Source organism: Chaetodon trifascialis, chromosome 9 (genome assembly GCF_039877785.1).
Source record: "Chaetodon trifascialis isolate fChaTrf1 chromosome 9, fChaTrf1.hap1, whole genome shotgun sequence".
NCBI lineage: Eukaryota > Metazoa > Chordata > Actinopteri > Chaetodontiformes > Chaetodontidae > Chaetodon > Chaetodon trifascialis.
In genome coordinates this window covers 6,585,875-6,609,566 of record NC_092064.1, presented here as the reverse complement: position 1 = coordinate 6,609,566, position 23,692 = coordinate 6,585,875, and the positions used below count along the sequence as shown (strand labels likewise).

The window sequence follows — 23,692 nt, the reverse complement described above, 5'->3', positions numbered from 1 at the left end:
ACACACACACACACACACACACACATTATACAATTTACATTGCACCTGCAGTCAGAGCTGCCTGCAACCACACAGCAATTAGATTTTCCAACTAGAAGTGTGCAAGATAACCTGGGAAACACACCACATCTATTACCACACTGAGTGCAATAAGATAGTAAATACAATGTGCGCGTTGTGCAAGGGCAATTAATGAGTGCCCTTTGCCCTGTAAGCGCCACCGCTTCTGCCTGCGACAAAACAAGCATCGAGCATTGGATTGGTAACTTAAACGCAACTGTCTGCTGGACAGAGATGAAGAATGAACTGGGGTCAAATACCTAAGAGCTTTATGCTTATTATATTATTTTGTGCGTAATTGCAGATGCATCTTAATTGATATTACTTAAATCATAAAAAGCACATGCAGACTTCTGAAAGCGCCGAGCACATTTTATAAGTCCATGTGACAAATCTGACAAACGATCCTGATGTATTTCATGCGTGTTACGCCAGTAATATCAGGATGAATACAATCGTCTGTACAGTGTCAATCACATGACCTTTGATCAAGGAAGTACTAAACTGCTTTTTAGCAAGAAGTTTGAGGACACATAGCAGCTGACGAGTGTTTAACGCACCTTTTATAGTCAACAGGTGCATGGATAAAACTATCGCAGCAAGCTCGAACACTCACCATTTTGCCACTTCAGTCTGAGAGAAGTCACCCAAGTTCAAATCCTCCAAGCTGATAATAAACCCTACCCTAGAGTCTAGTAGATCTCGTGCGCTTTCAGATGCGCCGACATTGTTGATCCTCCCAGAAATGAGCGCGCTCAAACCTTCCCCAGTCAGAGCCACGCCCCGCTGCGCTCCAGCGGCTCATTGGCTGTCGAGGAGGCACCGGGTGAAGCTGCATGCAGACAGGTGAAGTAGTGGCGTGCAGACAGGGAGGAGATGCCCTGTCGGTCCGATGTGCAATACTGTCCAGGCTGCACGAATATATACTTTTAGTCAGTTACTGTATTTTCACATGAATGTATGTGATAGTACTCGACTGAGCGCATGTCAAAACCCACACATTTAAGGCTCACTCAGTTGGTTTGTATTGGGTCAAAGTCCATTGCAAGTTGGTAAAGATTTTGAGCCACTGAGTCAAAATTATGAAATGAAAGGCCACATTTTTGAGTTACTAACTGGAAATTATGAGATAATATGACGAACACAGGTTTTGCATATGTAATATGGCAAACGTTTTACCTATTTTATCCTAATAGGGGTCGAGAGTTGGTTGTCTTCTTTTTTGCCATCATAATCTAGCTTTTGTCTCTCTTAGACTTTGTGTATATTTTTGTTATCTTCAGTATCATTAAATCTCTCTTGTCAACATATATATTTCAGTGCATTATTGCCCCCTGTGATGTTAAACACTGCTATCTCAAAGTTCTGGTAAACTAAGCTAAGTAGCTACAGTGTAGGAGCTAAGCTAACTAATTAGCTATAATGTAGGAGCTAACTATATACAGTGTAGGAGCTAAGCTAACTAATTAGCTATAATGTAGGAGCTAACTATATACAGTGGAGGAGCTAAGCTAACTAATTAGCTATAATGTAGAAGCTAAACTAACTAGCTATAATAGAGGAGCTACAACTAACTGTTGTTGTTGTTGTTGTTGTTGTTGTTGTTGTTGGTGGTGGTGGTGGTGGTGGTGGTGGTGGTGGTAGTGTTCTGTTTTTACGTGGAGGTTGTGCTACATTACCTGTCTCTGTCAGGTAGGTTTTATTGAAGATGTTATTTCCTGTTACAGTTAACTACAAAAATCTCATTCACCCGTGGCAGATGAGCTGTTTTATTTTTATGGAAGATGTCAGTTTAAACACGAAATATAATAAACTCTTAAGAAAATGGCCATGGAGTAGGAATAATTATCAAACGGCAGGAATATTACAGCGTGTGAAGTCACTTTGATAAGCCAACCACGCACTGGACATTTTTTGCTTGTGTTTGTCTATAGGTTAAATCACAGTCAGGGGAACTAAAGCATCCTTGCTTCCTGCCGCTGGGTGGCCGGTGGAGTTGTCGCCCACCGTTGAGCTACACGTGGTTTGTGTCCAGTGTAAAAGCGGAGGAGAGAGCTCAGCGCAGCGAGAAGCCTCCAGAGCAGCAGCATGTCTCTGTACCGCAACTCCGCCTGGTTCCTGAAGGGAGTGACCGAGTTCACCAGGTAGGACACGTTTATCTGTCTCAGTCCCCCCATGCTGCTTAGACATCACTTTTTTTTTTTTTAAACAAACTTTATTGAAGACATCAGCGTGATCAAACATCACCAGTGTTGAAGGAGCCGGAGCGAGTCTGTGACCTACTGCTGCGTCCTGTGTGAACATCCACCTGTGTGTGTGTGTGTGTGTGTGTGTGTGTGTGTGTGTGTGTGTGTGTGTGTGTGTGTGTGTGTGTGGAGGAACGATCAAGTTATTATTTCAGATCAGTACACTATAACAACTTAGCTGGAAGGAATAATGATTTCAGCATAATTTAAGAAACTCTTGGTGGAAAATGAGAAGTTGGAATAAGTCATGTGCTATTTGCTCATAATATTGCCTACAGCGTTGGACTGAATATTAAATTATTCAGTGTTTTGATTCTAAACATCACAGCATACTTTGAATAAAGAGTTACTGTGATGAACTGCAGGCACCATTCTGAGACCGCTTTATGTAATGTGACATTTATGATTGTCTGATTTGAAGAATATTCAAATATTCATTTAAAATAGTTTGCTTCTTGAGAAAGAAATATGTAGGTATGATATATATATATATATATATATATATATATATATATATATATATATATATATATATATATATATATATATATATATATATATATATATATATATACAATTAGTCGAGCAACAGAAAATGAATTGGCAACTGTTTTGGTAATTGATCAATTGTGCGAGACACTCTTCATTCAGAATGTGAGGATTTGCTGTGTTTGTGTGTGTTATATTATTGTACTGAACTGAATAATAATAATTTGGACTGCTGGTGTAACAGAACAGACACTGGTTTACCTCACTGTGACTGCTGGGAAGCTGTGATTGTCATTATTCTCTATTTTTCTGACATTAAAAAGACCAAATGAAATTAAGAAATGAATCTCCAGATTAATCTAGAATGAAAATTATTGTTACTTGCAGCCATAATTTGAAACAGTATCACACTGAAATGTATAGATTATACCGTATGATGTTGTGTGAGGCTTATATGGGGCCTGGATCTTTGGCAGGGATACGATGAAAAACTTTATGTGTGTGTGAACCTGCAGCTGATGTTTGTGTCTGCTGCTGGTTGATGATCAATGACTGGAGGTTTTCATTTCAGATTTTTTTATTACCATTCCATCACAACAGAATTGAGCTGCAACACATCTTTGAATATCATCAGGAGCCATGTAAGACCATAAGTCAGTTGTTCCACCATAACCAAAAGCGTTATCGGTCTTATCTGATCAATCGCAGCCCTAAGGCGCCTTTCCTCATCAGTATACAGCAAGTCAAGTAGTCTGAAGAGGTGCTTTTGTGATTGTTTCCCTTCTCTCCTTTGTTCTGTGTTATCTTTTCTCCCGGAGAGCTGCCCGGCAACCCGCTCTGACCCTGCACTAATAGCTCTCTGCATGACACCATCGAACAGAGCGAGCATTTAGCCTCAGCATTACCCCCCTTTATCCCCCTCCAGCCGCCCTCAACAATGGCATCCAGGACAATGGGGGGAATTGAAGTCCTTGGAGCCCCACAAGCTCACACACACACACACACACACACACACACACACACACACACACACACACACACACACACACACACACACACACACACACACAAGCACACACACATACACACACACCAATCCCGTTGTCATCATCAGTAGTCTCAGCCCAAACCCCGTCTCATCAGAGGTGATGCCAGGCACACTCTCGTCTTCATTGTATCTATACAGTAAAGCTGTGAAGAGATGTACAGTGACCACGCTGACCACAAAGACTGACTTTCTGACCCGAACACACACACGCAGTACACACACTTTCTTTCTCAGGCTTGCTTTTATGTCATTGCTGTTGCTCTGCCCTGAGTCTACTTCACTTTGACCCCTTTGATCTCAATATATAGTCTAATCCTGACATCACTCAGCTGAGCCCTGAGGCAGAGATATACAGTGGATGCTTTACATTAAAGTTGTGCAGATGAACAGGTTGCTGACATGAACGTAATGCTGGAAATGTTCCTGTCCTGCAGGAATGCCTTCCTGTCAGCCTCCAAGAGGTTTGTGGAGAAGGACCTGGAGGTGTCTGTCGCTGGACGCTCCTTCATGATAACAGGAGCCAACAGTGGCATCGGGAAAGCCACTGCCATGGCCATCGCAAAGAAAGGTCTGACTGCTAATGTATAAAGACAAACACAATGCATTTATTATGACTTATACTGATGCAGTGCAAAAATGACTCTTAACACTGCTATTATTAGGAGGGTAACTGTGGTAATGGTAATGGTTAGTCAGTAGCTCATACACACGTTTCTCTAACCTGACGCATCAGATGGATTCTCGCGTCACATGATCTCGTGTGATTTCGTGTGCTCCTGTGAATCCAGCTGCCTTGCAAGATAAATGTTTCTCACTGAATACCAGAATTGAAGGTTGTCACAGCTCAGGCAGCAATGGGTCAGTGTGTCTCTATTGCTTTATAACCAGCTTCCTCACAGTGGAGGTGGAGGAAGTGTCCAGACACTTTACTTGAGTAAAAGTACTAATACCACCCTGTGAAATACTCCACAATTAAAAGTCCCATATTCAAAACCTTATGTAAGTGAACTGTGTGTGTCTAACTGTATTGTAAAATGTATTTAAAATATTTAAAGTATATTAGATTTAAAGTATTCATTGTGCAGTAAAGTGCTTTCATTATTATATCTCATAATATTGCTGCTGCATTAATGTGAATGTTGCATTTTACTGTTATGCAGTTTAATCTACAGCACTGCATCATATTCTAGAAAATCATCATGTGTTTGTAGAGTTGCTGTCCTGTGAGAAGCACGTATCTCTAAAAAGCCAACTTTTCATGAGCTCAGAAAAACAGCCTGTTTTCAGCTTTGTGACAATGCATGTTCCAGCTAATAGGATGCTTCTTAAATAGCCTCTTTATTTCAAGACATAGGAGAGTTTTCTCAAACTGTAAGGAAAATGTAAATTCAAAATCACTAAATTTGGAGATACATGGTTGTCACCACACAGGGAAACTGTAATCTGAAAAGTAACTAAAGCTGTCAGACAAATGAGTGAAGTAAAAAGTACAATATTTGCCTCTGAGATGTAGCAGTATAAAGTTGTATAAAATGGGAATGATCTTTGAATTTGCATTTTAGTGCAATGTTTGAGTAACTGTACTTAGTTAAATTCCAGCATTGCCTTAAAAATACCAATCATCAAGGCTTCATTGAACAATGACTACTTTGAATTACCATAGCTGTGTCTTGGAACAGTATTCAGAAATAAACAATGTAACTTCACAATTTGAATGTCTCATATGAGACTTTAAAATCTTGCACAGTATTTCTCTCACCCTGGAGCTCAGTGTGTGCCTCAGGAGGAGGAGGAGGATGACAAACACCTCAGTCTTGTCTTTCTTGACTTTTCCTTGGCTAGTCAGAGACTGTTTGTTCTGTCTTTGTCACAGGTGGAACAATCCACATGGTGTGCAGGAACAAGGACAAGGCCGAGGAGGCGAGGGCTGATATTGTCAAGGAGACGGGAAATAAAGTACAGTATAAATCAGTTCTCATCAGACGTTCCCCAGATGTGATGTCATTCATTCTTATTCTAACTGTCATTACAGGAGGTGTACGTCCACATCCTGGACCTGTCAGAGACCAAGAAGGTGTGGGAGTTTGCTGAGGCCTTCAAGAGAAAGTACAAGGCCCTCAATGTGCTGGTGAGTTCACTCTGTCATTGTTGACTGAGATTTTGTGTGAGAATCCAAGTCAAGACGAATCATCATGTGATGTGTTGTAACCCGTGCAGATCAATAACGCAGGCTCCATCATGAGCCAGAGGGATGTGAACGCTGAGGGGCTTGAGAAGAGCTTTGCCACCAACGTTCTCGGTCAGTCAAGTGTCAGGGGTGAGGTGTGGAGGAAACACTGATGGGAAGGAAAGAAGGGGATAATTCTCATTGTTTTTATTGTCCACCAGGGGTTTACATTCTCACCAAGAGCCTCATTCCCTTGCTGGAGAAGAGCGCAGATCCCAGAGTGGTGAGTCCGGGAGTTTGTTTCCCACCGTCACAACAACCTGCTGCAGCACAGACATTAAAGACTCCTTGTGTTCTGAACACTTCATAGATTTTATTGCTGCACAGGTCAATGTAATCCATCATTTTACTGAACATTTAATGGGTTTGGCCCGTGGCTATTTAATAGTTCACTGCTGCTCACACCACCAGACATGTCCTCAGAAAACATCCTGAAAATGAGTAAAAATGAACCTTTCAGGCACAGAACAAGCTTTTGCCTCACACTGTCGCTTGCTGCAGAGCAAATCTACTGTCTTTATCATTTCCCTGTCAAAATGATTCTGTATTGACCGTCAGTGGTGGAAGAAGTACTCAGCAACTTCTGTGTGGGTTATTTTATTTTGAAATGTTCACATAAAAGATGCAGATGAACATGAAAGCAGCATTTTAGTGGCTTAGATTTGAACAATTTTATCTTCACAGGTTGGTAGTTTAATCTGTTATCATATTTTATCATAAGGTTTTTATGCAAAATCATCATCATAATGGGCTGCAGCAGGTAGTGCGCAACAAGGTTGCTGGTTCGATTCCCGGGTCGGGCCTTTCTGTGTGAAGTTTGCATGTTCTTCCCGTGCATGCGTGGGTTCTCTCCGGGCACTCCGGCTTCCTCCCGCAGACCAAAAACATGCTCATTAGGTTAATTGGTGACTATGAAATTGCCCCTAGGTGTGAATGTGAGTGTGAATGGTTGTGTGCTTGTGCCCTGCGATCGACTGGCAACCGGTCCAGGGTGTACCCCGCCTCTCGCCTGTTGACGGCTGGGATAGGCTCCAGCACCCCTCGCAACCCCGAAAGGGATACACAGTATAGAAAATGGATGGATCATCATCATCATGATATGACATTGGGTTTCACGTCGTGCCCATATGAACCCCAGCTCCCTCTTTCGCCCCTCCCTTGTGTTTCTGTTCGTCTGTGTTCAGATCACAGTGTCATCAGGGGGAATGCTGGTGCAGAAGCTCAGGACAGGAAACCTGCAGTCTGAGAGAGGCCGCTATGACGGCACCATGGTTTACGCCCAGCACAAAGTAAGACGAGAGCTTGAAACCTGCTGATCTGTGACTGACGGACTGTCAGGCCTCACTGTCCTTAAGTGCACTGAGTTTATTAGGAAACAAACAAAACATATAAAATGTATTTTAATGTCAGGTTTATTGTAGAAATATGGTAAATCTATGCTGCATGAATAAAATGCAGGGTCAATATTTGCAGTTTACAGTAGACATTGCAGCTGATTGAGGCCTTTTGTTGTTCACTGAGATCATTCATCAGTCAGTACTGAAATATTTTGTTTACCTTTAGTATAAATGAAGTATCTCATGTAGACTTTGATTATATTATAGCATATGTTTGATTATATACTGACTGTAGAATTTAGTAGAACTGCAATGAAATGTCATAAATGGTGTTTGACCAAATTCCACAGAAGTCAGCTGTTATTCTGCTAGAATCTTTAGGATGAAACTGAAAGATGCTGCAGAGGGAGTTTTGGTCCAAAATCATCACTGAAGAGTAGCAGCCTGCAGCAGCCGTGTCAGCTGAATCCTGTTTTCTATGATGTAGAGAACTGTGGTTCATCATGTGACACCTGAGCATGGATGACTCAAAGCCTGTGTCTGTTTCATGTGTTTTACCTGCTGACAGATCAACCCTTCAGACGCCGCACAGAACTCTCTAAGACATGTGCGTGTATGTGTGTGTGTGTGTGTGTGTGTGTGTGTGTGTGTGTGTGTGTTCCAGAGGCAGCAGGTGGTGATGACAGAGCAGCTGGCAAAGACTCACACTAGCATCCACTTCTCCGTCATGCACCCCGGCTGGGTTGACACTCCAGGTACTGCTCACACACCTGTGACTCGTTCTCTATAAAAAAAAAAAACTAATGGGCCCTGATTTCTTCCTGACACTTCTTCTCTTCCTCTCTGTTTCTGTCGGTGCGTCCCAGCGGTGGCCAATGCCATGCCAGACTTCCACAGCTCTATGAAGGACAGCCTGCGGACCCCGGAGCAGGGGGCCGACACTGTGGTCTGGCTGGCTGTGTCTGAGGCTGCAGCTAAAAACCCCAGCGGGCATTTTTACCAGGGTATGTTGCAAAATTAAAGCAATCTTTGGTGTTTTTATTTACCTGCTCATCTGTTGGAAAAAATAAAAGGCTTGAGGAAACAAATAAAAATACAATTTCAGTCCCCCAAGATGGCAGTAATCAGAAGAGAAAAGAAGAAAACACTGGTGGCTGTGAATCATGTGTTTGTCAGTGGTGAGCTGGCATGGTGTGTGTGTGTGTGTGTGTGTGTGTGTGTGTGTGTGTGTGAGAGAGAGAGAGAGAGAGAGAGTGAGAGAGAGAGAGAGAGAGAGAGAGAGAGAGAGAAGAGAGAGAGAGAGAGAGAGAGAGACGGTTTGGCCTGTGTCCATTGCAGCTGGAGTGGACTGCTTTTGGTGCCAGATACTGCCAGAGAGTACAGTGGCTCTATGAGCACACACACATTCACAGATGCACTTTGGTGTACACGTACACACACACACACACACACACACACACACACACACACACACACACACACACACAAAGACCCCAGTGGCCTTGAAGAGGGAGGCTAATATGTAGTCTAATATGAACAGACACAAACGTACAGTATTTATTTTTATTGTGATATGAGCCAGTTCTGTCTGCTGGTTTATTGGACAACATGCTTGAGTAACAGAAGACCTCCAGTCCGTTTGGATTTTATTGGCCCGATCAGCCTTCATATCTGAGGTGTCTCTCCAGATACCGGTCAAGCTGTCAGTTTGGCTTTTCCCTTCACTTTCTGTCACGTCAACACTCAGTCAGCCAAAGTGCTGTAGGTGCACAAATTGCAGCAGCTGTCAACAAGGCAATATCTAGTACTACGAGGCAACATTGGCAAATTTTGATTTTGGTGTTCGCATGCACGTTGGACAACTGGATCTGGACATGTACAAGAGACACATGTAAACTACAAGAGTGTGCACACAGGGCCGTTCATCAGCACCGTCACACCTGAACTACTGTCACTCCTGTGAGCTACAGCAGCTAGAAGCCCAATGTCTCATACTGGTCAAGAGTTGTTTTAGCAAAAACTGAAAGAAACTAATCACTTCATGGGTTAGTTCTCATGAAGTAATAAGTAACCCTGCTGTTGAATCGCATCAGTTTAAGAGTCGATAGGTTGCTGTTAAACCTACACGCCTTCATGTTAACACCTGTGTTTGTGCACAGACCGAAAGATGGTGTCCACCCACCTGCCGCTGGCCTGGACCCACAGCTCTCTCCTGGAGGAGCAGAAGTTATTGTCTCTGCTGGAGGACTTGGCCAAGACGTTCCAGCCACACTGAGACAGCAGGAGGCGGTCCCCAGCGCACCACCAACACTAACACCACCCGTTCATACTGACCAAGGCTGGACTCAGCATTTCATCCTCCCGATGATGTGACACACTCCAGCAGGGGGAGAAGATCTGGGTCTGTTCTATCCACAGCGTTTGGAGTGTTTACGCTACCTGTGGCCACTGGCTCAAAATGGGACAGAATGAAGAAATACTGTGGGTTCTAAAGCCTTCCAACGCCAGATTAATCTGAGCTGTAACTGAGCAAATGTTCTTTTTGTGAGCTCAACTTTACAAGGACTAAACATGTAATTGTACAAGAGTGATTGATAGTGATGCTGCCTTTAAATGAGCTTTCAAAGGATGTTATCCTGCTGATAGGGAGAGCGCCTTCATACACACACAGACACACACACAATCCAGTCTGTTAGTTTGACTTTATCAAAGTTGTCAATCAGATGGGAATCTGATGTGACCAAAGTCACTCACGCACCCTCATTATTAATTCACAACACCAGCTATGGGTTCAATCTCATACTGTCTCGATGACTCACAAATGCAGTGTGTGACGTGTATTTAATAGCCATGTCGGTAACTTGTGTATTGACTGTGTTGTCGTGCAGCTTCTGTACCGTGCAGGTTGAGCTCAGGCTGGAGATGAAGCGCTCTCTCTATTAGCCGTGTGCCTTAAATACGCCACACAGCAGCATCATTTGACATGTGTAATAAAGCCTGTGTATTTATGACTAGTAATATCTGCCCAGCACCTTTAAAAAGGCCTTTACTGACCGTGACTTTGGCTTGAGTTGATCTTGTAAATGCCTGCTTGAATAAAGAAAATGACTGAAAGCTTTGTGTCTCATTGTGCTGCTGAGTTCTGTCTCACTTCCAGAACAAACCAAAAGGAGTCAAATAAACATGTCAGAATATCTTTATTAAGCATAAATTCTTTAGTCTCTCAATGAGACTACAGCCAGTCCTGTATTGTCAACAAAAGTATTTAAAAATACAATTATTTTGAGATATACATTAACATCATTCTGGAACAGCGAGTGTCTTTGACAAGCATCTGTAGAGAAAAGGTCAAACAGAAATCAGCTTACAGAGTTTGAAATTATGGGCCATGGTGTTGTGGAAAATGAGTCATCTTCAAAGTGATGATGTGGCCTCTTATCAGCATGTAGGCCACCCAGTCTAGTGTTTGATCAACAAGGACGACAACAAGAACATAACTCCTAGAACTGCTGAAAGAAAAGGAAATCTATTTACAACATGAGGAAATCTAGTCCTAATCTGAACATCTATGTCATTAGCTGCACTCATCCTGCATCATACCTTAAACAGCTTGTCCATCTGCTGCAGAGCTGAGCCTCGGCAGACAGAGAGCCTTTTATCACCCAATGAAATCTGTTACAGACATACGCAAAGACTGGAAGGAGCGTCAGCGCCCAGTTAACTGAATAAAGAGAGCTTTGACTCCTGATTGTACGGTAGCATCGTCAATAACCCTGTAGACCCAAGATGATGCTGCGTGACATGAGCTTTTATGATACTTAGGGTTGGACTGATGGATCAGCGTGAAGTGTTGACTGAAGACTGTTCATCAGCCAGTTGATGTGGTCTGCTTCAGCTCAGCTATATTCACATAAAGTGACGAACTCACAGAGAGTTTTCACACAACTGAGAGTGAAGCTGTCCCAGAGTCTCACTGAAGGAGCTCGTGTTGCTGCCTGACTGCTGGATGTGTAAACTGGCAGCTGTTTGCTAACATGTCCAACACCTTTACAATGTGGTAATATGTGAATGTTCTATATCAACACTGGCTAAAGTCACTGTATCTAATGTGAAAGGTGTTGTTTTTATTAATAGATTGATGGGCAACTGCTTGATTCCACGTCACACCATTTGAACTTTAGAAAACGATCTATTAGTGTTGTGTTTTAATGTTGTTTGGAACCAAGTGGAAGGGGACAAATCAATGAATGCAGCTTTAATATATGTTGTAAATGATTTCTGCTGTTTTCGCTGAACAATTTAAGGCAGGATTTGTCCCGGAGCAGCCAGAATCCAGATGTGTGCACAGATAGAAAAATAATTTTGACCAAAATCCATTTGGAGGGACAAAAGGAAGGAAATGCCCAAATTCTTTCAAAATACTGGCAACTGATAAACTGGATCAGTATCAACCTTCAGTCTAACCCTAAGTATGATTGTGTCTAAATATGATGGAGTAAGGTGTTGATGATGGGAAACAATAGCAGTTACATGACAACCACTGCTGTTGCCTGATTAACCAATGGACCTCTGTCCCTGTCAGGGTGTAGACCACTGCATGGTCTGATACTGCAGTCCACTCAGTTTGCACATGCTTCTTTACAGAGAGCTTAACTTGTTCTAGTTTGTCATTACGAGGAAATAAAGATGGGCACAAAGAAAAGTAAAACACCACTTACAATGATAACAGATAAATACTTTACTACAAATATAAATACACACTACATGATCAACAAACTGGAATGTGACTACATTTTGAGATTCCAACGTTATAATGCTCATTTTTCCACTTACAGTAAGGCAAGCGTTAGTCTAACAGTAGAAGATACTAGCTGCTATTTACAGGGACGCTACATCGGATCCAGCTTTTACCCCTCCAAAATCTGAACTGACAAAAGTGTTTAGTTTCATTCAAAGACCACGAGTTGTGCAATTCAGTGCAGTGGTGAGAGCGTGATGAGACGCACAGATGTGTGGGGGAAGCAGGAGAGCTCAGAGCGGACTCTTTAAAAAACAGGATGAAAGAGAGCGAAAACATCCAGCGCTGTGTAATGAGAGTGAATGACCATGAGTGAACAGTCGTAAGCGCTGACAAACCTCTAAAAAGGCTCTGTGAGTGTGTCCTTCTCTGTGTAAGGCTTTTGAAGGAACACAGGCAGCCTTGACCTGACCTGTGACTCAGCTGAGGATGATTCAACACGCCGCCATTTAGTGCTACATTTACTTTAGAGTACCTGTCCAGTACCTAAGTGCCTCTCTGGTGGGAGGGAAATCCAATTTTGCATCAGAAAGAACGAGAAATATTTCTATTTTTGAAATTCTAGATGAAAATAATTCTCACAAGGAATCAGAATCTACCTATGCAATCAAACGTTTGCTTTCACAAAGTGAGAAACATCTGGGAAGAGCTGATGCTGTGTTTCTAAACTCGTTTTTACCTAAATTAAGTGGGGAGATTCAAGCCAATGATGGATTGAAATGTTGAATTCCACTGGTGCACCTCAGGGTGGCCGCGATGGCAACATGTTCCCATGTCATGCCAACACCTGACAAGAACATCAAATGTCTATAGCGGTATCTTTGAATGTATCAAGAGATTTCCTTCGTCTATGAACAAAGAGGCCGTGCTATTGATTTTCTCAGCACGTTTGAGTGATTACACAACACTGGTGGTTACAAAGGACATAAAGAGCCCCCGCGCAGTGACAACCTACTGATGTAAAACCTCCTGAGAGTGATTTAAGGCCAACTAGTGAAAGAAAAACAAACTGAAACGAGAGGAAAAAAGACAGAAAAGGCTGATCACTTCGATCAGCCAGAGTCAATTCAAGCAACTATATTATACACATGATGCAGGGCTATGTACAAGTGATCAGGGGGTTTTGTACATTTTACAGTGACTGAGTAATATGCAGTTATTGGGCCACAGTAATAAGGAAGCTAGTGTGTGTTTGTGCAGGAATGGCAGGTCAGCGATTTAGTGAAACCTAACTTTACAGTGCAAGGGTAATAAAAAAATGACCTTTGTCAAAAGAAGCAGTGGAAATATTAATAGAATGTAAACACTAATATCAATACCATTCCTCCCATAGGAGAAACCATCACGATACATGCACACATGTACACACACACCATTGTGCTTAGGGTTCTGTTTCAGATCAGAGCAGAAAGTCAAAGTTTAGTCTCACACACCTCCATGTGGGACTGACGGTTAGTGAAACTAAAGTCAAATTTATTATGACAAGCAAAAAGGAATGTGGAGGGCTGCACTACCAACACACACACACACACACACACACACACACACACACACACACACACACACACACACACACACACACACACACACACACACACACACACGCAGACATTCACCAAGGGCAGGCCTGGTTGGAGCTGAAGATCCCGGGCGTGATGTAGAGTACAGAGGGGTTTCCATGACATTGGGAGAGTGGGCGGCGCATGTAGTGGGCTGGGCCAATCAGCGGGAAGAGAAGCCTGTTGCTAAGCTACAGCCAACCACCTGCGTCATATCCCAGATCTGTGGAGACAAACAGCCAATAATATTAATGACAGAAGCGTGTGGTGCAAAGCTGCATTGAAGGATTGTGCATTAATACTGAGGGGACTCGGAAAGTGGACGCAGCTGTTTGTGTTACCATGGCAAAGATGTTTGCAGGTGATCTGTCTGATAGATTTAAGACTGATATTCCTGATAATTTACAGCAAATTACGCAATGCAAATAATTCTAAATATAAGAGGGAGGAACCAACGTCCATAAGAAAGTTCTCAAACCATTTTGGTAGCATTATCCATGTTTCTGCCATTGCTCACCATCTCAGTTTAGCATGTTAGCAAGCTAACATTTGCTAATTTGCATTAAACCTAAAGACCAGCTAATTTGTTTTGCAAGTATTTGGTCAAAAAACAAAGAACCAAACAAAGCTGAAATTTTGCCTTGAAGATGGCTTGAGATGAAAAGATAAAGAATCACAAAAGTGATCAGAAAATCATCCCGAATCATTGATCCTCTGAGCACCAAGAAGGTCAAATTTCATGACAATCCATCCAACAGTTAAGAAATTTCCATCGCTTAATCCATTCCAGCAGACCAACTCCACCATCCCAACAGCCAAGGCTTGTGTCATTTCCCCGCTGCAGGCCGTGAAAGGTAGTTATATGAGTACTTCCTGTATGTACTTGCTTCTAACTATGTGTTGTCATATCATATCCTCTGTTCCTCTATACATGTCATTTCTGCAGGGTTTATTTTTTGGGCAGGAAACAAAGGAAGATTTTTCTGTATTTCTGCTTTGAATGATTTATTTAGTTTAGCTGTGATCAGTGTGTGTTAGACACAGCCTGAATGCATGCATGAATTATCTGGTATCAAAGAACTGTTGTTGACCTTAACAATGCGGTCGCTTCCACAAGTGACCATCAGGCCTCTGGACGGGTCCATGTCCATGTGAGCGATGTTGTGTTTCCCCTCATGGAACGTGGCCAATGCTGTTCGACTGCACCAAGCACATACACACACAAAGACAGCATTTGATCAAGAGTTTGCCCTCAGTGCCCTGAAAATAAGGCTCTAATGTGACTAATTACTATAACATTTAGATTAGCCTTTGACTCACTCTTCTTCTTTGATGGTATCGAAGCAGGCATCACACACCCGCACCGGGAACTCGAAGCCCATGATGGGGAACGTGGAGCGTTTAGAACTGCATTTTCCACACACAGCCTTGCCGCACTTTCTGCAGTGGTGCTGTACAAAGGAAAAACAGCCATATATATGAGCATGACAGACGGGTTGAGGGACTCGCAGCTTCTAAGGACACTGGACAGACTCTCCCACCTGTCTGAGCCCCAGGGTCTTCGTGTCCCACATCTGCTTGATGTTCCAGAAGAAAGGCTGCTCACACTTCTGACAGGAGTCGCTGTCTAACCACTGGGGCGCCTGCAGGGACACATGCAGATGGAGGCTTCTATTAAACATGCAGAAACACTGTGACCACTAAATTAGCTCCAAGCGGACGAGTGCTTCAATGCAAAAAGCTTTCAAAACAGAACTGGAAAGGAGAAACAAAACTCTTCAGCAGTTACAACCCACTAAAAATTTGAAATAAAGGTTTAAAGTGTATGAAACTGCATCCCCAAATTTACTTAAGTCTGAGCTGACACCCTTTATTTGTGTGGCAGTTATGTGTAACGGTGATGCAAACCTCTTCTCTCTGTGCGTCCATGTTCCACACTGCAATGCCGCCGTCACCTGAGCACGACAGCAGCTGCCTGGTCAGCTGGAGGTAACGCAAGGCCTGAACACGCTCACTGAGGAAGACAGTGAATACAGAGAAAGCATGAAAGGGGAGATCAACACGAAATCCTAATTTAGACCTGCATTAAGCAAAACTTTCCCAGAGACTCTGCAGCTCGACAGGAAGTTATTCAGCCTATTATTCACCTCATCTCATTTTTTTATTAAGGCTGCACCTTCGCTGTGCTGTTCAGTCTCATCAGCTCTCATGAACACCCACTGGCAACCACTTGTAGCTAAAAACCTCTGAACCCACTTTATGCTAACAGCAGATAAAGTTAGCAGCTAGCTGGTGCACAGAAACTCAACTCCAAATGAATTCTACCAATGAAGTCTGCTTGATATGTGGACAACCATGTGCTGTTACATACATTTTGATACACTAGTAAAATTGTCACCAAAAAGGCTTGAAAAGAGATGAAGACTGGGTCAACACAGTGTTACAGCTCTCATTTAATGGGGGTCTGAGACACAAACCTCTGTAAATCCTGCTCGGGTGCAGCAGGATCCACAGAGGACTGCTCTGACATGCATCAGCGCACATGGGTTTTGTTGAGGACTGTCACAGGGGGAGGGGGGACTAGGAGGAGGTGAAATGTGTATGAAAATTGAGAAGTGGAGATAAAAACAGGGACAGACACAGAGGAGGCTCAAGCAAAGTCAGCATCCATGCATATGCAGACCACCGGCAGACTTACTGGTGTCCCTGCAGCAGTAACGTTCGTCCCTTGCGGCCCCCAATGTCCCACATGATGACGCTGTGGTCAGAGGCTCCTGAGAACAGCAGCCTCTGGACGGGGTCCCACCACAGGGTTCCTATACTACCTGGAGGGACAGAGGCATGAAGAGAGGAAAGTGAGGGACAGTGCCATGGGCTGAACCATTGGCTCCATCTGGTGGCTGCTGGGAGAACGACAGGAAGTTCAGACTCCAGCTCTGTTTCTCCATTGTTGTGCTCCAAACTGATTTCATCTGATGTTTTTATTTGCAATATAAGCTTAAACTATGTTATCAACATAGTAGACATCTATAAAAACACACACGAAAATCCTCATTCTAAAACGAATGACTGTGTATGAGCTGCTAGAGGCTAGCCTGTAAAGCTAGCTAGAAACAAGCCCATGGGTTAGCTTCTTGCTAATTAGCGTACTTGCTAAACTGAAGCAGCTATGCTGTTGTCACTGACAATGCTAACATGTAAGAAAGGTTAAAGGGCTCCCCCAAGAAAGTAACAAACTACATTTATTTCCATACAACTTTGAGGTATTTGCACGAGTTGAGTACGTCTATCTTAATGTGCACTTCCTTCTTCAAACTGAATCTGAAAGCTATACTTGGAAGTTCCTTCTCAGATAAAGATCGCAATAAAATGATGATCAGCGGAACAAGGGAAGTGACATGTCAGAAATTCCAATTCAAGCAAGAACAACAGCAATAAATGTGAACTGCAGTTCCATTTCAGTGATGATGCAGCATATCTCAACACAAGTTGCATGTTTAGGAATGAAGATGAACAGACCAGGCTGCTGCCACTGGTCTGATGAAGGGCGGCTGCAGACAGACTTGCATTCTGCTCTAAATGCTAAACACCATTAGCACACAGCTGTGAAAATGCTAAAATGCTTAAGATGCTTTCACTGTATTTCTAATTTTGTTGAATCGCATATTTCCCAGACAAGCCAGCTTGCAACGACTTAATGTTTTCCATGTTTCCAGTGCAACCTTCAGCACTCAGAGGGAAAAGAACTCTGGGACAGACAATAAAGCTTTTAAAGTTTGATCAGTCATATGATGACTAACAGCCCGGACAGGCCGCGGTGGGATGACTAGGCCAGCAGTAACTGTAGCTACATGAGACACGGGGCCACCACACACAGCAACTTGCTACCATGGAGCCCTGCCATCTAACTGGCTCTTCAAGCTTCCTTGGGTACCTCATCTTATACACAAAGTATAGTATAAAGAGGCAATTCACACTCTGGGATCTGCATTCATGGCCACATTATTGACAATGTTGAGAGCCAATGTGGCTCCTCTGTTGAAGGTTTGTTTCCATCTGCTGGTCAAAGAGAGGGGGGAAATAAAAAGCTGTGATGGTATAAAGGCACAGGCATGTCTGTCTCAGCTGGCTAACCTGCAGCAAATGCGTCTGCAGTAAAAATAGGACTTTTGAGTGGTGGAGAGCGTCATCCCTCACCCAGTTCTCAACCAGCTCACGAGCACATGGACAACACAGGGAAGCGTTTGTGTCTTCAGCTTTGTTGTGAGATCTATTTTCCTGGCACCGCTGTAAGCACACACAACCCTTGAATACAAATCCCATCTGAGTTCATGCTTCGATGAAACATCTGTATTTTGACGGGAGTTTCCAAAGATGACGATGTTCCCATCTGAGCGGCTGGATGCACGTGGAAGCAGCGCAGTTGCAACATCTCAATTGCAAGAAGCAGATATGGGAATTTCCAGAGAAGTGTGAGATAGCAATTTCCATCATCGCTGTTATCAAAACCAAATGATGGGAATTCTTGTGGAAAAGTGGACTCACATCCTGCCAACAGAGCCCTGCTCGCCAGCAAAGTGAATGTCAGACCCCATAAAGCTTTTATGGCAGTGTGTGGTGGCTCAGTGCTAGCATGCAAAATGCATTTCTTGGTCTCTCATTTTCTTGCATAGTGACATCATGAGGAGGAATCTGGCTTGTCTACAGGTCACTGCCGCCACATCTGTGTCTCAGCACCAGAAGCTGTTTGTCACTGACCTCCGCCAGGAGAAAGTAATAGCTGTGTGTGTCTGATTCCTCATGTGTAGGCAGGTGTGCGTCTTTACCTTCATGACCCTTCAGCGTGGTGATGGTGGAGTACGTCTGCCTCTCCAGTTTCAGCAGCGTGATCTGTCCTGAGTAGTCGCCAACAAAGGCATGCTGTGTCTCGTGATCGTATCTGTGCGAGGAGTCAGGGCTGTAACACACTCCATATGCTACCGACAGATGCTCTTATATGCTGCACACACGGTGGGTGAAGGAAGGATACTGTAGGCAGGAGGCCCAGGCGGTGAAGTAGTGTCTCCCCAGCATGCTGCCACTCTGGGTGCACATCCAGCTCACGCTCTTGTCATGGCCGGTACTCACCACCCACTCACTCTCCAGAGAAAACACCATATCTGACACACGGTTCTGGTGGGCTGCAAAACACACACACACACACACACACACACATCAAATGTCATGGTTGATAAACAACAAACAAGATTCCGTTGGACTTTATGTCCGAGCAGTCCTGGATGAGTAGCATCTAAGACTAATTTGCCCTTTCCATGTGCGCATCCCATCTGCTTAGTGTCGCTGTAATCCAGACTGAGACAGACGAATCCCTTCAAACCATTTGTACTCCCATTAGTCTTAATGGCCCATCTGTGGATCGTCGCTAAAGGTGATCAACTTTCTGGATTCATCGTCTCTACAGACTGCAGGGATTTAACCGCTTTTGAAACACTGTCCTGTTCAGAGCAGCTCTGTTAATATCAAATTCAATACCAAAACCCTGCTCCTGCTTATTTATGCAATATGTAAAACTTCTCCTTTCAAGATTAGTAAGAGATATTCCATCACACTCAAAGCTGCATTAACGGATTTTTCTGGCCACTTGGGGGCAGCACAACAAGCCTTGATTGCCGTATTGTCACCTGATGAAGCTCATGTGACGAACATACAGGGAGAGGTGTTTTATTTACACATCAGCACATACATTAGCAGGTTTCAGAGCTGTGTCCCTGGACACCCCATGAGTGAAAGTCTAATATTTGAGCTCTGGTTTGGTCTCCATCGCCTCCTGGGGGAAGTTTCTGTCTCCTTAGCTGTTAAATATTCATCTACTTTATCTTTATCTGACTTTAAAGGGGAAATTGAACTCATTGGTGCACAGTGTAACAGCTAACATCACATGCTATCTGGTCAGGCTTTATGACTGCATTACGCTTCACTCAGAAGTGCCATACTGGATAAATCAAGTCATTGTGGCTCATCGCTGATAACTAAAGCTCAGAAAAGAGTCATTTCTTTCTTCTTCAAGTGCACAAAGCAGAAAGATTAAGTATCAGAGCTGAGGCCAATAAAGACATTAGGCTGTATTTTCTGTTTAAGCCTGTACTACTTTAATCAATGATCAGATGTGTCATGCCTATTCAAGCTAGCACCATAACAGCTCAAAATACTAATTCAGAGTTTGGAGTGATCCTGCAGTTCAACATGCTGATCTGTACTCATGCTGCTTCCTGTACACTGTGCTTGAAAATGCAGTTTTTAGCATGCTGACAGGTTCCTTTTCTCTGCGGCTTTGTTATCTATGTTCTCCACTTCGTGTCTATGCTGTAGGCTTCTGATGGGAATTTATAGCCCTTAAATTTTTAGGCGAAGCAGACAAGATTTAACTTCTTTTCAGGAAAAAAGTGGCAGCAGTGTAGAAGCTCATGAAAAAGTGAGTGAATGACCTTTTTCTATCACCCTGACACCAAAACTGACATGAAAATCTCCAAATAAATATCGAATAATTACATAAATATAAAGTGGGAGATTTACAGAAACTGATTTAGAGAAGTTTTTTTCTGTGTAAGGACCCCCATGCCTGCAAGATGCCCTGGTACATCATAACAGAGCTGTTATTGCTAAGTCATTAATCTAAACTACAGAGATGAACGCATTTTCCAAAATCATGCTGTCATATCAGTTTAGAACCGAGCTGTTCTCCATCATTGCTCTATGGTGACGTTCGGCCCTGCCTGTCTCTGAAACACACAGACACATCGTAGCGCCCGTTTGATCTGACTGAGTCATGTTTGTGCTCGGCTCTGCAGCTTGCTTTTGCTACAAGTGGTAGAAACCAGACGGAGCATTCCAGTGGTGACGCTGTGTTTTGCCCTCAAGAGCAACAGGCCGGCCATTTTCCCCAGAAGCTAGATTTTCCACCGAGGAGGCTCAATGGCTGCTGATACAGTCACAGGAACTGTGCTGTTTTCATAACCTACCAATTATGACAATATGACCAGAGACAAAATCAAGAGGTTGGGCTGCAACTAACAATTACTTTCAGTATCGATTGTGGAAAGAATGCATCACAACTTCCTGGAGCCTGAGGTGACGGCAAGATGTCTTAGTTTGTATCATCTACAGTTCAAACCCAAACATGTTCACTTCACAATGAAACATGACAAAGACTGTTTGCACAGAGCTTCAGTTTGGTTCATGTTTGCAAACACTTGCTACTTGACCGAGTACATACCACGACAAGAAATTCGTGACCGAGCTTTACTTTGCTTACGCTTTTATTAAATATTTCAGATTTTTCAAATGAAAAAGGTCAATTTTGATGTTGCAGTTTGCAATCGTTTGACTGACTGAGTCTGTCAGTCAAACGCAAACATCATAATTTGGCCCGTGTGTGTGTTTCCTCTACTTGTTCTCACCTGGATACGTTTTGACGTGGTTCATCTTGTTGAAATCTTCCGAGATGAGAAACTCCTACAAGGCAAGCAAACACACACACAAAACAAGTTTCTAATCAAATAACTCTCCTGCTCCCACAGCCTTTTGAAGGAGTTTAAATATTGAAACTATGCTCCTCTTAAACACGACATGCAGATTGATTTTTTTAAAAAGTGAACTGTTTGATTAACCAAAAGAGAGAGCCGGGAGCGAGATCATGAAGCAGCATGTCTGAGTCATGTGCACTCACCACAACAGCTCCGTTGTCCTGGCCGATGAAGATGCGTCTGCTGTCATGGTGGTACGACATGCAAGAGCATGGAGCTGAAGGAGCGGCAAGAAGACAGCCGCCATGAGCAGGGAAACAACAACGACAAACAACAGACAAGCATGTGCATACACACACATTTCTGATCCCTCCTTCCACTGAAGGCTTACTTACAGGAGACTGTGTGGTAGATGCTGGGCCAGTACTGACCGCTGTCTCTTTTCAGCCACACTCGGATGGTTCTGAAGGAAAAGGTCAAAACATCACATTAAAAGCACTATTTCATAGAGTTTATGGTTCATTTCTCATCTTTATCTCACTGTTTGTATGCATTGAGACAAATACTGTATATAGTTGATGTAAAAATTATACTTTTCAATGGAAATACCCAATAGAAGTATCCCCTGAGGAAAGTCCTCATTGAGGACTGGGCTTAATCCTGGTCTGGGAAACAAGCCCTAATTCTCTTTACACACAATGCTTGATTCTGTTCAAGAAAGAGCACTGAAAGCAGTGGGATGACAGATTTATTAACAGTCTGTTGAAATCATTTCTACTGGTGAAAAACTATTCTTGGCAGGTTTTTCAGCATCATCTGAATGACACTCCAGCCATGCGCAGACGCTTTGAAACACCTTCGATTCTTCCTTGATTCGTTGTGTTTCGGTCAGTGCTGTTCTTTCATAGACTGTAACACTTTCCGACATGCATAAGAAAGAAACTGGATGACTTTGCATATGTGCTAAAAAACCACATTTCATTTTCAGTTCATTCAAAATAAGCTTCCGCCAACAGGAATCATGCTTAAGGTTTTACTTCTTCTCCAGTAAAATGTCTGCAAAGCATCAATGCCATCAAAAGCACCACCAACTGCCCTGACCTGTTTCATCAAGCAAACTCACCCCACAACTTCCCTTTTGCATATCAAGTGTGTTAGATGTTTGATGGGAGCTGCGTCACATTTCTTCACAGCAGCCAAGTTCCTTTATGTTTAAATGAGGATGTTGCTTCTTCACACTTGTAACCAAGCACAACAGCTCTAATACCACTTCCAGCACAACTCAGTGGCTGTGATGGACTGATAGGACCACGCTCACACCTCCACCGCTGAGAGGGTCCTGCCACGGTGAGAGCAGGTGAAGAGGTCTGATAAATTGCAGTGGGGGTGCTGCCTTCACGTGTTGTTGAAAAATTAACAACTTAACGTTGTTAATCGCTCATGAACGCCACAACAGAGGGTATGTGGTGTTCAGGGGGCCAAAGATCGCAGCCATTTCAACAAGTATTAAATCATACGTGGGTGCCATACATTACAAAGCAACTTGTAAATAAGATTAACAAACATCTTCTGAGGCAATTTACCTTTAGTTATTGTATTCAGCATCACAAACAGCTGCCAGTAAATTAATACTTTTATTACAGTACAAGGTCCAGACAAAGGCATCTTTGAGTCACATACGAGGAGACCATAAAGACAGCAGTCGGTAGTTTGGGAAAGTAACGTAATGTTTACGATGAAAAGCAGCTAGCTAGCTAACATTACTTCAGCCATTACAGGCTAACACACTGAGATGCTGTTATGGGTCGTAAAACCCAACATTTCAGACTAAAAACCAAATCTTCTAATGTTATTCCAGTCATACGTTCGCGGATACTTTATGGAAACGACTTGATGAATTTCTATCCCCTCACACTCCTGTGCTAACCTTAGTTATACATGGAATACTGCAACGTAAAAAATAAAGAAAAAATAGAAAGGCAGACAGAAAAAAGAAAAAACTCTCAGAGAGAGAAAAGTATTTCGTGTTACCGTTGAAACCTTAGCGCCAGGAATTATGTGTGCAATGACCAGCAAATAGACCGAGCCCGCTAGCTACTACTGTTGCGCTACCGTTAGCCTGCTTTGAAACTCACCTGTCCTCGCTGACCGTGATCACTCCATCCTCTTTAGGTATTAAAACGGCTGCGTTGACAGCGTCTGTATGTCCCTCGATCTTGTTCAAAAGAATAGGTCGAGCGGTTTGAGGCCTGGAATGAATCTCCGCAGCCATGGTTTTAACTAGCCAGCAGTGTTTTCCTTCAGCTGGTTTTCCTCCTCACTCGCCAGTAAAGGAGGATCAGCTGACACCCGGAGACCCTGTCAGGATTACCGTAACGGCTGCAAGCACGCGCCCAACAAATTCA

The 23,692-nt window shown here is 43.2% G+C and overlaps 2 protein-coding genes across 2 annotated transcripts; one reads left to right on the top strand and one right to left on the bottom strand.

Annotated features, from left to right (window-relative positions):
* Positions 1–2,082: 2,082 nt before the first annotated feature.
* dhrs12la (dehydrogenase/reductase 12-like a) lies at positions 2,083–10,521 on the top strand. Its single transcript, XM_070969975.1, has 10 exons — positions 2,083–2,204; positions 4,278–4,411; positions 5,717–5,799; positions 5,876–5,971; positions 6,061–6,142; positions 6,232–6,293; positions 7,255–7,359; positions 8,072–8,162; positions 8,274–8,411; positions 9,567–10,521. Exons 1-10 carry the CDS (start codon positions 2,149–2,151, stop codon positions 9,680–9,682), a joined length of 963 nt encoding a protein of 320 aa, XP_070826076.1. The 5' UTR covers positions 2,083–2,148; the 3' UTR covers positions 9,683–10,521.
* A 64-nt stretch (positions 10,522–10,585) lies between these two features.
* Positions 10,586–23,661, bottom strand: wdfy1 (WD repeat and FYVE domain containing 1). The gene is made up of 12 exons (XM_070969974.1): positions 23,423–23,661; positions 21,683–21,750; positions 21,491–21,564; positions 21,222–21,276; positions 18,794–18,944; positions 18,591–18,703; positions 16,463–16,589; positions 15,673–15,778; positions 15,306–15,407; positions 15,085–15,215; positions 14,856–14,964; positions 10,586–13,987 (listed from the first exon to the last, which is right to left on the bottom strand). Exons 1-12 carry the CDS (start codon positions 23,557–23,559, stop codon positions 13,928–13,930), a joined length of 1,233 nt encoding a protein of 410 aa, XP_070826075.1. The 5' UTR covers positions 23,560–23,661; the 3' UTR covers positions 10,586–13,927.
* Between the last annotated feature and the right edge of the window lie 31 nt (positions 23,662–23,692).

What these genes read in the sequence shown, in the direction of transcription:
- dhrs12la (XM_070969975.1), top strand. Translation starts at nt 2,149, where the DNA reads ATGTCTCTGTACCGCAACTCCGCCTGGTTCCTGAAGGGAGTGACCGAG. An exon ending in GGAGTGACCGAGTTCACCAG is followed by an intron (nt 2,205 to 4,277) that starts GTAGGACACGTT and finishes CCTGTCCTGCAG; the next exon opens with GAATGCCTTCCTGTCAGCCT. An exon ending in TCAAGGAGACGGGAAATAAA is followed by an intron (nt 5,800 to 5,875) that starts GTACAGTATAAA and finishes CTGTCATTACAG; the next exon opens with GAGGTGTACGTCCACATCCT.
- wdfy1 (XM_070969974.1), bottom strand. Translation starts at nt 23,559, where the DNA reads ATGGCTGCGGAGATTCATTCCAGGCCTCAAACCGCTCGACCTATTCTT. An exon ending in ATCACGGTCAGCGAGGACAG is followed by an intron (nt 21,751 to 23,422) that starts GTGAGTTTCAAA and finishes CTTTTCCTTCAG; the next exon opens with AACCATCCGAGTGTGGCTGA. An exon ending in TTACTGCTGCAGGGACACCA is followed by an intron (nt 15,779 to 16,462) that starts GTAAGTCTGCCG and finishes TGTCTTCCTCAG; the next exon opens with TGAGCGTGTTCAGGCCTTGC.